This window comes from Doryrhamphus excisus, chromosome 23, assembly GCF_030265055.1.
Source record: "Doryrhamphus excisus isolate RoL2022-K1 chromosome 23, RoL_Dexc_1.0, whole genome shotgun sequence".
In the NCBI taxonomy this organism is placed as follows: domain Eukaryota; kingdom Metazoa; phylum Chordata; class Actinopteri; order Syngnathiformes; family Syngnathidae; genus Doryrhamphus; species Doryrhamphus excisus.
In genome coordinates this window covers 12508272-12524051 of record NC_080488.1, presented here as the reverse complement: position 1 = coordinate 12524051, position 15780 = coordinate 12508272, and the positions used below count along the sequence as shown (strand labels likewise).

Sequence of the window (15780 nt, the reverse complement as noted above, 5' to 3'; positions counted from 1 at the left end):
GAACAAAGACAAGTAAACTACGTTATACTGATCATTATAGCACATCGCATCATGCCTTTGGAAGTGATGGCACCCTCCAGTTACCCTCTGGCCAGGAGACTCACCCAAGAGATTGGCACATTCTGAATTATCGGGTCAAAAATGTCAAATTCAAGTATGTATTTCGTTGAGTGAAATACCTACAAGCCCAGCAAGATAGCCAAATATTCCATACTTGATCATCCTGATGGAAAAGTCAGGTCTGTGTTGGTCTGTTTGTCTTTGCGTCCAGTGGACACGAGGCGAGAACCGCTGGCTTGCCTTTCACTCTCTTTCTCTGCAACCAAACGGCCGTTCATGCAGCTACTGATGAGGAGCATCGAACTCTTAGCTTGCTATGGAAAGGCTGCTAAAAGCCATAATAATATTTGTCACTACAGTATTGCAAGAGTGACAAGATATGATTTAATAAATATGATAATCATTTCTGCCAATAGCGAATCTCAATTTCCTTTCTGACAGGAAATGAAGCTGCCACAAAGAAGGCAAGTGATACTTGACTATTCCAAATCAAGTCAATATAGCATTGTCTTTTCCTTGCCTCCCTTCCCTCACGTTTACTGTCCTTTACTGTCTCATATCCGTATTATTTGTTCTCATACACATTCAGCCTTCTTGGGTTTTTGAAGTACACACATTCATAACGCGAGGTGATCCCCAACATCTCTCCGAAGAAAGCAAAGAAAGACAATCGATTCTTCTTTGCCCATATTTGGCAATTTCCTGACAGCTCTAATTAAAAAAGTTCCTTACGCTTATGTTCCCATTCTGGACATGTGATTGGCTAGGGGACTGGCCTCGTTAAGAAGACTTTAAATGAACAGATGAAATTAGAAAGGAGATTAGTGAGATATGCCTGACAAGGTTAATTAAATGACCGGTCATAAGGGCTTTGTCAAATTTGACAGTTTAAGAGCAGTCGGAGCAACGTAGAGGACGGCCGTGTGTTGGTCTGTTACAACTGGGGTTGGTCCCAGCCGGGTTTTATGCTGCTCATTCTGATAGCCCCCCCAGGCCAATGTGTCGCCCGGGTTGCCCTATGAGGGGGAGGAGTTAGGTCAATTCCTAGGGGGCCCAGAATTCCTGGTTGCAGCCCTGCTACTGGCTGAATGATCGTCTGCGGAAACCACGCTCACAAGAGCAGATGTTGACACGATAACTAGCCTTGCATACAGGAAGTGTTTGTAAACAAACCGGATTTGCCTGCACAGCTGCAGTGTCATAGATTTTGTGGCTTGTTTTACTGCCGTTTGACTGATGGTCATACTGTCTTGCTAGTCTTGCTAACGCACCATACTCTGTAAAGTGTTTGTTCATCAAATTGGTTTAATATTAGCTTTTAACGTGCTAAGGTGGCGAGATATTTTTGTGGCATGTTTTGCTGGGTGCACAATGTGAAGGAAAGTGTGCAAGGACGATCACGTCAGGCTGTCGGCTGCAATGGTGGTCGGCTTTAAAAAGGTATTTATCGGCATCATGCTTTTTCATGGAAATACTGATTGGTGGATCTGAGCATCCCTAATTTCCGCATTGGTGAATAAATTACAAGGTAAACATAAGACAAGAAACAGAGAAAGGGACGTGGAAAAGGTTTCAGAGAGGATGAGTTTGTTCTTGCTGGACATCAAGTGATGGTTCAATGGGTATGAAGCCAACTGATTAAGGCAATTAAGGCACCGAAGGAATATTTGTTGAAAAAATATTGCGGTTTGCTTGTAAAGAACATTTATTTAACAACAGAACGTCAAGTTGTTGACTGACAGGTGCTGGTTTCATTTATACAGTACTAGACGGGCAAAAGGGCTACAAAGCTGTAGTCTCCTTTCAAATTGTATTTTAATTAGATGTTCTTTTCTAGGAGGACACTTTGCTGTTCTTGACTTCAGCTCTCTTTAATCTATGCTGATTTTCCAGAGGATAAAACTTAGTTGCACAAGTTTGTCTGCAGGGTCACAGTATGAGATGTGAGATGTTCTGGGGAACGGAGTTGACTTTTATAAAGTGCAGTAAGTGTAAGAAGAGGGGTCATCTTGTACACTGTACAATACAAAGTTGAATATGAATATGCCTCAAACTGAGGCGGAAGAGGACAAAGATTATGTGTTACTTCAAAAAAAGAATATACTTGTGATCACTGCCATTGTGAGTCCTCCACAAAAAAGACAACAGAATGGGTCACTTTTGCTGAAAGTCAAGACAACAGCTCATCAAGTTTTAAAAACTCAAGATCATGTCAAACATTTCTTATAATTTTTTCAAATTCATTTTTACACGTATCCATATCAATGCTGAAGCCGGCGTTTTGTCCGCTACAATATGCCATCTATACAGGAAGCAGCCCTTAATGAGTCGGCCTGATGGTAAAGATCTTATATTCAAGGTGTTCCTTTCACAGGGATGCACTCGGCTTTCATAAAACCGGGCAAAAGTTTGGATGTAAAAGAAAAAAAAGGAAAAGAAGGGAGCACGCAGGGTGTACAATTTTATGATATAATATCTTTTGACGTGCAGACTAGCAACATATGTCAAGCCAGCGCAGTTGCTCGAGGTGTTGTCGGTGCTGTATGGCAGATATCCAACCTAGCACAGCCTCGCTCACATTCAATTCCTTCCTCCCTCCTCGAACACACACACACAAGCCAGCGTGCACACACACGTGCACATCCTGCTTAGATAGATTTTTAAAGGGGATTCAGCTTTAATAACAATCCAATTCCAGCTCCACGGGATCGTTATCCCGTCGAGAAAGGAAAAATGTGTAAAAGAGAGAGAAACAGCAGGACAAATAATTAGACACTAATAGAGACACCAACGTCACAGTTTACCCGAGAGCAAACACTTTTTATTCAAAAGCAGTTGCTGTGTTCTCACTTCTGGGAGGAAGAGTCACTCTGAAAAGAACATTGGTAGGAAGGTTTTTTTTCCTGTCTTTCAGAGTACCTGGCTTAATTGAAATGCTGATGAAACTAATTAGGAATCAACCAGATGCTATTAAACTACAAAAGGTGAACCACTACGATGAACCCTGCAGCTTGTACAGCGGTGCGGCTACTCTGGCTAAATTCTAATCTCCTTTACTTCAGAACTACCAGTAGTTGTTTAAATACTATGCCGCTTGTAGGTCTCTCTTTGGCAGCAGCCAATCACAAGCTATCAGTGCACAAACGAGTTTGTCAACCAATTGGAAATCACAGGAGGTCATTATATATAACAGTATAACAACATAAGTCCGACTCAAGGTATCATTTCACTAAGAACACTACTAACAACCCTACATTCATCACACTGCGACTTAACACCCCAAAATATACCTGACAAATATACTAAAATGTACCAATGTGATTGTGAAATAAAAAAAACAACTCTTTAAACATTTTTCCATGTGTGTCTAAGCAACGCATCGATTGGGCTGCTGCATTTATATCAGCCTCCCCTTTTTGTAAGCCTCCAAAAATGGCAAATGTACAGTGATTAGCAAATATTAGGCAAATACAGTAATCCATCAAATGCATAGATTTTTCTGTCCATTGCAGAAAAATAGGACCAGAGTAGGAGAGTTGGAAGGATTCCGAAAATAACTCCGGCCTCTTGTCAGTGTGGATTCAAGTTGTTCCTCAAAAAGAAGGAAGCACTTGGATGATGGATGAAGGCCACACACTGCACTACTGCAGTACTTGACCTCCAGGGCAACAACAGGATTGGCTCATTTTTCCTCCGAAAATCTTTCTGGCCTTCAAGCAGAGGCCTGGGACTGTTGTGACCACTTCTCCAAACTAGATACCCCAATGCGCTTGGAATTTCTTTCCCCCATGAAAATGCATTAAAACCGGGTCACGTTTATTTTACGCTGAGCTTCTTCTCTCAGTCCGTCCTCTCGACCATCCAGCCCCTTCTTGATCTAAAATAGCTGATTATCAGAGGGTAGCAAATGAAAGAAAGAACAATTTGTCTTGGATATGTCATCTCATAGGTCAGTCTTTCATTTGTACTCCAAGTATCAAGGCTCTTTCTCTGTTGTTCCAAAGGGGGCCTCTCTTCTTAGGCTGCTTTGAGGCCGGTAGACGCTTACCTCCTTCATGTCACAAACCATGTGGTTTGCAATGTTTTATGTTTTCATCTACTTGACATTTAAGAAGGAGTTACCTCCCAAATCCGCAATTTTGGGGAAATGTGTTGGCTGTGGCCTGCACATAGAATATGTAGGGTAGTCGGAGGCATTGCAAGTGTCGTACTTATGGAGGAAGTGATTCATAACATCCACACGCATGCCGCTCGCCCTCCATCGAAATATTGGTAGGTTTTAGATCGTGAATGCGCCATGTGACTTGTGCATGTTAGGTGCACGTCATGTCAGGCTGTCGTATGGTTCTCAGACAGGGGACGTGCACGTGTGGGCATCCTAGGAGGCTCGTGCAGCCCACTCGTTTCGATTGCAAGGTGGCCTGTACTGGCTTCCTAAGGTACCTATGGCTATCGTGAGTGTAGTGCGAGAGAAGCCGCCCGCCATGGCCGGGCAAGGGGCATCAATGTTGGATCCGCTATGCCGGCTTGCGTCCGCGGAGGCGGGGAGAATCACAGTGTAGAACTCGAGGATGAATTACTGCCGTGGTCGTCCAATGTACTCCCATGTCTGATGTACTTTGTGTCTTGTCTGTGGGGTTGAAAATTCTCTTGCGACCTTCCTCATTTTTACATGTAGCCAGCATGTAGGAGAACATTTTTCATCTTTTGTATCCAAATTTCTGATTCAATAGTAAATATGAAATAACATGAATTGAATAATCCTCCAGAGCCCTTGCGGTTTTTTGTTTGCCACCGTCTTTAATGCGTTCTTATCATCCACTTTGTAATGCATTGATGCTGTAATATCCTCTTGTGTTGGCTGAAGGACGGGGCTGTGGTTGATGAACAACTACAACAACAAACCCAGCCTTTATGTGAAAAGTGAATCCAAAAGAAGCCCCTCACAACAGTTGGAGTCACACCGCTCCATGTTATCTCTGACAATTCGACAGGGAATGCTGACACAACACATCCTCATTTTAAAGGATGTGAAAGCGGAGATGGAAGCAGTTGAAAGGGAGACGCTGGAACAGCTGAAGATAGAGGGACCGGTGCAAGGGAGACAGACAGATGGAAATAAAGTCAGATAGAGGCAGACACCTAGCAGGGACAGACGCTGTGATGAATGCTATGGAGGTAAGAGGAGAGACAGACGGGGGGGGGGCATAACGTATGCTACCCTTATCTTCACCCACCAATCACAGCCAAACTCACCCAGCCACTTCTTACACTATGTGTGTGTTTGTGTTATTTTCCTCTTCAGTGCACTTTATGGAAAGATGACAGAGGTTGAGGATAGAGAGAAATTCCTCCTGAGGGAGTAGCACCGGACTTTACTTGAAAAATAGGCTTAAGTGACCTCGGAAAAATAACGTGCTTATTATTTAGCCTGGAGAATAATCTGTTCTCAACCTCTGTGACACTAAACAACATATTAAAAAGGGAAAACTTAGTCTGCTAGCAACCGCAGCTTGATTGATATGTTTTTCCTGAATTTGGTTACACCTATGCTCACAATGTGAATCTATGAATAATTACTTTATTTAAATTCAATATTGGTACGGCAAATTCTCATTTGCTCACCAGGTCAGAATATGTTCCTTGCTAAATCCAAGGATGGAGAGTCTTAAACCAGTCATGATGTGCTATATATATCACTATATTGACACGTACTATGGTACCCATTATGGCATTGGATGCTCATATCACCCAGTACTTTGGTACGGGACAAAAAAAAAACTTAAACTATATTAGGAAAGCAGGAAGTGAACAAATGTAACAGTTACTGATTGTAAAAGTACGAGATGGAGGGGTATGATTTAATAAGCTTTGCTTCTTCCTACTCCTTTTGGACATGTGGAACTGGGAACTGATTATGGGATGCAATTGGAATCTGATGCATGTTCAAATGAAATAAAACCATTACCATTACCATTTCCATTGCCATTACCATATACAGTGCTTATGAAGTCATGAATGCATACAGACTATTTGTTGGTCTTTTCCCATGATAAGTTCAAAATCAGGTCAAAATCAGGCACTTGTCATGTCAACAGGCATTGTTGTATTATTTTTAAATTTTTTCAATTTTTTAAATGAAACCATTACCATTACCATATGTGCCCAGCGCCTCCCATACTGCTTCCATAAAGGCGAGTAGTTTGGTAATGTTTTTATTGTCTCCACAGTATATTAGTAAAGGTTGAGCTTTTTAAAAAGTCATGTATTGATAGTGTCCCTCTAACTCCTTTAGCATCATTATTCATTATTTCATCCTCCGCCCCCTTTTGGAATCCAGTATACTAATATCTCCAATCAATCTTTAATTATGTATTTCATCTGCCTCTAGTCTACATTAGCGAGATAACGATGAGTTAAATGAATTGTGTTGATTACCCACGGTATTACGGAATGATGGAAAGAAGAGAAAGTACGGTGTAATAAGGCGGTTGGGGAAAACACGTGTGGTCATATGAATTAGTATCAATATGTGGAAATTAACAACATATCCGTGCTTGCTGATGTAAATCTCCCACGGGCTGAAATAAAATTATGATTAAAAAGATACGCGCAGATCCGTGAGTGTGTTTATTGCTGAAGGTAGTGTGCGGTGGGTGTTGAGACCGGGGTGTCCATTCATTGCACTGAGGCCTCGGGGCCCATTTGTTACTACATCAATCTGGAATTAATGGAAACACAACACCCTTACTAGTACATGCAACCAAACACCTTTCTGCCTACAGTGCTACATCGTCAGCGAGCCCACAGCACAGCAGGACACAAATTCAGCCTGCCGGTGCTGCATCGGAACAACCATGCAATTTAGTACACGGGCCAATCTCAAACAGACTTAATGACTCCCTTCCGCTTTGTTTCTTTCAATACAATTTCTCACCTGACTCTGCAAAATCACTTCTTAGGTTTTGAAAAATATTTCCTACAAAATAGATACATGAAACTGATGAATGTATGTACATACAGTAGAACCTCAGTTAGCGTTAGCTGCAGGATTCACAACAGTCCGGAAAAAACAGTAGTTATTCTAAATTTAATAAAGTTTTTGAAACCGGGGAAGAATGATCTTTACCACTTCCACACAAAATGGGAGGATAACTATGTTGTGTCGGACAGGCCATGGCTGAACTCATGCAATCTAATCTAATGTCATGTAACATTAATGAGGTCTGGTGGCTAGAATATTACATATATTTTGTTTTTCAATATATTTTTGACTAATAACAGCACATACATAGTCAACGGTTCAAACGGCAATGTAGCAAAGGGGCAACGGTATCGGGTTTTGTTCTTACCGGGTGTGATCTCTATCACGGTGTCTTGTCTCTCAGGTGGGAAAAGGACCTTGGGTGGCTGGGTGGTCTGGAGAGCTGAAAAAAAAAAAGACGGTCAGGAGTGTAGAGCATTTTCAGATACTCAGTCAACCATCATGTTACATCATGTTTTTACTCCATGCATCATTTAGCTAAACACAAGTTTAAAATATCAAGATTGCAGACAAAAAAAAAGAATAATTAATCCCCGCAAATTGGGAGATTTTTGGGCTCGGCAGGAGGAGGACCAAGGAACCAGTCTGGAAGATCTAGAAAGCGTGTGTGGGTTATTGTGTGTAGCTGCTCTACAGGAGTCCACAACTCGAAAATGAGTATAATATGTCTCCTATAAATAAAGCCACAATTGGTACATGTTTATGTTTTTATGCTTCACTGATAATGAAGATGTCACACCTAGTTCAGTGGTCCTTGAACACATCATAGCTGCTGTGAAAGTGACACCGAACCTCGACACAGTGACCCCAATTCCATCTCTTCATGGTTCATCTTCCATTATCATTCATTCATGAGTACCAGAGGGTCAGATAGAGCAGTTTCCTGGGAAAAATGGAGGATTGACAGGTAAGTCTATTCTAAGGATGCCACAATTGTTTTCCTGAATCTCTTCATGAGCTCCTGCTCCTTAATTGTGTCTTTTGAGCAGGCTAGCCAATGACTAAGCCCAGGATGGAGCTGCCTCAGAGGAGTTCTCCTTCATATGGACTTTGCCTTTCAAATCAAGTTTGACCTTTTCCATGCAGGCAGTGCGGAACAGTCCAGCACAGAAGGTCAGACAGAGCAATAATCACCACAGTCTGCATCACAGTTTCTATGACAATCTTTAGAATATTTGAATCTGGACCTTCAAGCTGTGTGCGACTGTTAACTTTGTCCACATAAACAGATTTCTCATGCTAGCTAATCAGAGGAAGAGAAATTCAAGAGGAAAGTTTGGGACTGCATGCGTATTACCAGATGGTGGTTCTACCAACAGCTGTCCTCACTATCTTTCATCAACCCAGACAGGGAAAAAACACAAGCGGCGGATACATGCTAGTATGCAACCCAGAAGATGACGACTTTTGGAATAATAATATGGGTTTTCATGCCAAATTTCAAGGCTCGCTGAACAGGGACCCCTGCTCACTTGTCTTGTACTTTGCAGTCTGTGCATAGATCTAGATCTAGATCATAGTCATTAGCCACGTTTACATGAGGACTTTTTCTCTTTCCGAATGACCTTTCCCAAAGCAATGGTATACATGGAAAGGAATATTCCAATGGCGTGTCTCCATGCGCTGCTATAATCAACCAGAATAGTCAATGGGGCATGCCCAGTAAAGTGTAAACACCAACATAACGTGATACCTCAAGTTTTTCTTTCACTTGTTGGAATAACTCCGTATTGCCAGTTTTTCCTTCGTCTTTCCTTCCTTGTCTTGAAATTTAGCTTGAATCAAAAACAAACTTTCCTTAGCAGTCCAGTGCCGATTGCTTGCCTCCATTTTTGTAAATGGAAGAACGTCTGGAGCTGCGTGTTACGTCATATCTCAGCATTGGCTGAAAGAACGCACCCGGGAACAGGAAAAGATAAAGTTCAATCTTGCTAATATTTTATGATTAAGCTCGGCACATGTTTTATATAGATATATATTTCTTTTTTAATAAAAGTGGACTTGTGAATGTTGTATAGAAGGGTTTAGATTCTGTTCCACAGATGGCGCTAATGCACACGAAACCTGCTTGCCAACCGCCAATAAACAACAGAAGAAGAACGCAGTCTGACAACTTTCCGATGGAGCGGGTACAAGATACCTCAATTGGGGAAAGGAATATTCCACCCCCGGGAATCCCATTATATATTCATTGGGATTGGCACTTTTCTTTGGGAATGAGGTGTATACAAAGGTTGGATTCTTTCCGTTTAAGCAAATAACCCAAATGGAATTGGACTATTTGGGTCCATGTAAACGTGGCTAGTGTCAATCACTGCCAGTCAAACAACACACCTGTTATGGCGGAAATGAGCGCTCGTTTCCACGTTCAGAGTGTGTTTATGCATGTGTGTCATCAGTTATGAAGATATGTCCGTGCCAGGCAGTTTCCGAGCACTAAAAGTTACTTCCACATAACTGAAGAGGACACCAGATGCTCCAAGAAGACTAAAACAAACAATCTTGTTGCAGCATCCCTCTCCTCAAACACATGAAGACAGCCTGTGTTGAATGTGTTGAACCACATGTAAGCTTCCTTCCGCTGTTTAAATTTTAACTCTCGGAGCAGAAGCCTTCTTGAAAAAAGGACAAAGGTCATTAATTAGATTTGAAACAATATTCAGAGTTTGTCAGCATGATGTAAATTATTCATGCTCGGTGGCATATAATGTTTTGTGCTGCAAATGAAATTATGGTTGGATTTTTGGGATCACTTCTTTATGACCTTCTGTGTTTGATGTTCAGTGAAACACAAATGGAGCAATTCTTTTGACACTTGTCATGTTACGCTTTCCTGGCTTTATAAGGAAATTTGGCATTAGGTTTTGTCAGAACAATTTCATTATAGCACAAAACACAGCACACACATTTTTCCATGATGACTTTTAGTTGGCAGATGAAAATAACATGCATGCCACTCAATGCACTCATCCGTGAGTAAGTTGGCATCCGATGCGGATCCTCAACATACCTTGGGGATCTCTGTGTACAACGTTGTTCAACCATTGATCTTTGTGAAAATGCAAATGGAAACTAACTTTAGCAAGACTGTTTCTGTAAACACGCCCGAAGAGAAATACAAAGTTATCTGAAAAACAAGATTCACAAAACACGATCTCATTATGCACCATTTAGCGAGATAATCAGATACTATAGTCTGCATTTGAAACTCCTTTTGACCTTTGGGGAATGATTTTAAAAAGCATAGCACAGTTAATATTGATATGGATGTGCATGTTATGGTCAATTCACAGTTTCTTCTTTCTTCTGTAAAAAGTGAATGCAAACGTATTATTCAACACATACGTGACTCGTGATTGCGTATGGAATCAAACCTGTGCTGAATGCGCGAATGAAGAACCAGCCCCAACTGTGGCGTCCAGTCGGCCATTTCCCTTTGGCCCCTGATGCACAGTGACCGTACCCCTTAAAAGGCATTAACACCCAAAATCTCCGGTAACATTTGAACGACTCAAGCAAATGATAAGGTGACTCGTTCAGGACAGCCAAAACAGATTGGACTGGGCTGAATCATGTCAGAGCTTATGCAAATCCATCTTAAATGGTAATGCCATTGTAGGGATCCGGTTTGTGAAATATAAATGAGCACATTTTTGATGTCCCACTCACTCCTTGAGAGGTCTGGCGGTGGAACAAAGGGTCTAGAGCTAATGTGTACGTGAGGGTTTAATGTGACCATGGCACAATGGCTGAGGTGAGAAAAAGGTACCCGTTTTATCTCACCCATACACACACATCTCCCATTGTAGCCACATTTCTGACAATTGAGTCAAGCCCCACATTGCTGCTGAAGGAGACCTGCACTGTTCTTAACTCCCCACACAGAGTTGCTGGAATAAAGCATAAATGCAAATGAAGGGTTAGGAGGTGAGGGAATAACGCTGAAGAAAAGAATAAAACATGAAGGGATGGGATGGTACCAATTGAAATTGTATAATAAGTTGCTGCCTGTCCAATAAGGAAACTCTGTGAGGGGTGGCATCACTGAATTCTTCTTCAATTGTCTACTTCCTTCCTTAGCGATGCTTTCAGTGTTTGAGACCCAGATACTTGCCACTTTGGTGCTGCTCTTCTTTCAGCATTTTCCCAGTTAGTGGTCACCATAGCAACACAGCCACGTGATGAGTTGGGTTGGCTTTTTATGCCAGATGAGATGGTCGCTTTCATTTTATTTTAATACGTTCCAGTCTATGAAATATTCTCATGTCATTAAATGACCTGACCTTGCTGATTTAGCAGAATTGGAGGTACAGGAGTTAATAAGGAAAGGACCTACCTAACCCCAAACCTAACCTCATTAGTCCCTCAGTAACTACTCTAAATGCATGTGCCATAGTTCCTCAATAACTACTCTACTCATTAGTTCCTCAGTAACTACTCTAAATGTATATTGTGTCATTAGTTCTTCATTAGTTCCTCAGTAACTACTCTAAATACATGCGCCATAGTTCCTCAATAACTATCCAATCATCAGTTCATCAATAACAGTAGTTACTACTACTGAGAGTTCACTACTTCACTACTGTGAACAACTGTGTTTTTGTGTACCTTATTGTAAAGTGAGACCTTACAATAAATAAAATGTTATCCTAACTAAAATGACTAGCATAGAGTTTCAGGGTAAAAACAGTCAATCATTAGCCTGACCTTTAATTCCGTGTGGGCGTATGGGCGTGTGGGCGTATGGGGCGAGGGCGCGAGGGCTTGTGTCCGTATCGTGTGATTATACACTATAATGACCAAAGTCTGAACATGGTAATAGAAAGGTTTGATGACATAAGTGTGAAAAGGCTCGTGTGATTTCAAATCAAATTGGAGCAGACAGAAATGGTGATTACGCAATCGGCAATCCACGGCAGCCCGCTGATGATCGTCTCTCGATACATCGATCTTGAGAGCATAACAATGGACAGCCCATTTGGCTGTGACCCCAGTGGTCTCTGCCTCTGTTGCAGGCTGAAATGTTCCGTCGGCAGATGTTCAAATTCATCTCACAAAGCAGGAACAAGAAAATTAGATGGCGATAAAGCCGGTCAAATAATAAAAAAAAAGAGGAAATACCTAGGAAATGAGGACGAGGCGATTCAATGAATGTTGTCAGCCAAAATGAATGTGTTTAGCCTGGAAGGACCGCAGTCCACCACGGCAAATTCTGTGGTGTGTGTGCATGTGTGTATGTGTGTGTGTGTGTGTGTGTGTGTGTGTGTATTTCTTCACTTACATATCATAATGACAAAGTAACCAATAACAGGATTTAATCAAATTGATGCCAGAGGCACATTTGTCATGTAAATGTTAATGTTTGAATACATACCCATCATGCATCATGGCCAGGCTGATTCTGGACTTGGGGGGGGTGTGGTCTGCCAAAGTGTCCGTGTATCTCAAGTGTTTCTTTCTTCATGCAAAGTGTGTAATCCTCACAAGAGGCTTGCTACCGTAGCACAACTCAACGCGATGTGTGTACAAGAGGAAAATGAGACAAAACACACGACATACTTGAAACCATAAAAAAATTGCATAGTTTGAGACTCTTAAAGATTGAAATCAGTTGAAGGACTCTCTCCTTCGTACCGTTGGTCCCAAAACATGGATGGGAACACTATTTCATGAATAGAGGCTTGCTTGGGGAGGAAGTTAATTATCTTTCTAGCACCTGCAGCTGAGAGCCATCGCTCTCGTCCCTGCCGTCTTTCCCAAAATTGAGGAGTTGGGAAAACTGTCATGTTGTCATGCAACAAGGTAAGTCATCGTATCTTTCTAAACCTGACTGCCTGATGCTTGACAGTCAGCTATGTTGGACAATGGGTTAGCTTACTGGCTAGTGCTGCTCAACTGCCATTTATTCGGGATGTGAGGACCGTGGTTCAAGCCCGGGCGGGAGGCACATATCAAACCATAATGATGATTGAAGGTCCGAGTCCAGACTTAGGCAGACATACTAACCACAACGTTTGATCAGCTGCTTTGAAATGACAATGTGTGCAGTGGAACCTTGGTTAGTGTCATTAATACATTCCAGAAGGTCTGACTCAAACCAAAACGTACTCTAACTGAATACATGTTTCCCATAAGTAATAATACATTTACTTACATGGAAATTTTCCATTTCTTCAACGATAACTGTTGATAGTTCTGATTCATTCATAACCTATAACCTACAAAAGTCCTTGGAAACATTGTTTAAGAGTACTACTTCTGAAATGTAGATTATGATGACAAATGGCCACAGACTGAGTGTGTGTGAGAGAGGGAATGTGTGTTACTATGTCTGCTGAGAGGTGATAAGGCCTTTAATAATGAGCTTGTTCCTTCTGTCATTAGTCAATTCGTTGTCACTCTCTGGCCCATATTCCGTTTTCATTGACACACTGAGAAAAACAGTAAGAGAAGGCGCGAGTTTAGGAACAATGCTAATGGTAGAGACAGTGATGAAGTCTTTCAGCTTGACACACATAAATACTCATCCCGGTGAGGTCATAGTCATTAATGAAACAGCCACGTACGTACAGTACCATTCTGACCATGCAGTCATCATCCATCGGTACAGTATTCTATTTGTTTTAGATTATTAAGTCTGAAATGAACATGGATTGAGAAGTTATTAATCAGCTTTACGTGTACTGTGTATGTGTGTAAGTGAGCTGTCATTTCCTGTACAACTTTATTTTTTTTCTCTTTTTTTCTCGTTCCCATGAAAAAGTGGTGACCAAATGGCCCGCGGACCACACTTTGGATATCCCTAAATATGAAATATATATTTAAATATTAAGAGTCGCGCAAAGACAAAGTGGTAAATCTTGTTGACCATAAACCTGTTTTACAAAGGTAATGCTTGTGTATGTTTTCCTTTTCTACAATTGAAAAAAAGAGATGTAGTTCTGCAGCATGGAGACACATTTATATAAATTTCTATTAATTTTTAAAATATTTACACATTCGGAACGCATAAAGAGGAATTGGGATTGTGACAAATCATCTTTTTGGCCAATAAATTTGTTGAAAATAAAATAAAATAAAATAAAATAAAATAAAATAAAATAAAATAAAATAAAATAAAATAAAATAAAATAAAATAAAATAAAATAAAATAAAATAAAATAAAATAAAATAAAATAAAATAAAATAAAACCCTCAACCTCAAACCCTCTAACTCTGGGTGTCACAAGACTTTGTGTCAGAAAATCTTGCAACATTACAATGTTACAACACAAAGATTTTAGAGAGTGAAAATGCACCAAGCTATTAGACTGTATCTATATATTCAATCATAATAACAATAATATGTATAAAACTAGACTGATAACATCTACACACATTAAACTGCCTGTCCAAGTTAAAGTTAAATTATACACGCAGATACTCTGAGTACAGTAACTGACACAAAAGAGATGCCATACTGCACGTACTACAGGTACTACCTGTACTGCACGGTCAGGTACTACCTGTACATTGCAGTACTCTGAGAGGCGCTGCCAGGGGAAGAGGAAGGCTTGTTTAACTCAAAAAGTCAAGTTGTTGTCCTTTTATCAAGCGCCATCCTCCGCCCACAAGTTGTGATCATGATGTGGGGATTTGGAGAGGCTCCGAGACTCGAGTGATGCTTCATACATCAAGATGCCATGTCCTGATTTCGTTTAAGACGACAGCTTCCTCCATCCTTTGGTTGGGAGTGATGGCGTTAAAGGAATGATCTGACAGCTGCATGATGAGCATTCCCAATTCCCAACAGGCTCCCTGTGGGATCTTTTCACAATATATCAAGTCCAAACTTAGTCTCACCTGCAGGGGTGCTCTAAACTCCAGAATTGCACTCAATGAGATTTGGGACCGTGCATGTTCCTTCCCTGAAGTGAATACATTCATTAGCAGAGCTTATTCAAGCTCATTTTAAGTATTAATTATGTTAAAAACATACTCTGCTAAATCATATCAGCTGTAATAAAAACAAGAGCAATAATGTTTTTTTAAATCTATTCATACAATTGAGTTGACTGTCTCTCTTTGAGCATATGATTACAGGGTACATCTATGAATATGAATGCCGCACATTTCAGGTTTCCTCCTTTGCAATTTCATGTAAAAATTATTTAAAAGAAAACTCTTTGAATTTGAAGGATCCCGGTTCTGATTCCTCGTTTCCATTGTGGTTCCCATTGATGCTGAAGACCTGACGCGCAACCCCAGTTGTGCAACCTTTACTTGTCATGTAAATAGACATTGTTGTATTATTTGTATTGTTAATTTAGCATCATGTATTCATAAATGATTATTACATGACATGGAATGATGCCAGTGGGGCTGAGGTTGTACATTTTGGCAGTAGTTGTATGTGTGTCACACAAAGTTTGCTGTAACTTTTCTGGCCGGGAGAGAAGGTAAACTTGTCACTACTCCATAGCGGTGGCACACAGAGAGTCCTTTGAGCTCCTGGACCTCAACCAGTTTTTCTGTTGTCTTTACAGCCAGGCCAAACCTGGCTGGAGTGTAATGCAGCCAAACTCATTCACAAACTGGCTGAAGTCAAACTTGGCCTCTTAAGATGATAATAGCCAGTCTCTCTCGCTCATACAAAATGACACCGCCCGCCTGTAGTAATGGTTTATCTTCTCCCA

The 15780-nt window shown here is 41.0% G+C and overlaps 1 protein-coding gene across 8 annotated transcripts in view; it reads right to left on the bottom strand.

Annotated features, from left to right (window-relative positions):
• The window catches only part of il1rapl2 (interleukin 1 receptor accessory protein-like 2), a 203688-nt gene that overhangs the window by 21437 nt on the left and 166471 nt on the right, over positions 1-15780 (bottom strand). For all 8 annotated transcript variants that reach the window (XR_009120848.1, XM_058062861.1, XM_058062860.1 and 5 more), the window contains one exon: positions 7413-7487. Coding sequence is in view for 7 of the 8 variants with exons in the window: in XM_058062861.1 (XP_057918844.1) it covers positions 7413-7487 (75 nt within the window). In the remaining variant the exon portion in view is untranslated. The remainder of the gene's footprint in view (positions 1-7412; positions 7488-15780) is intronic.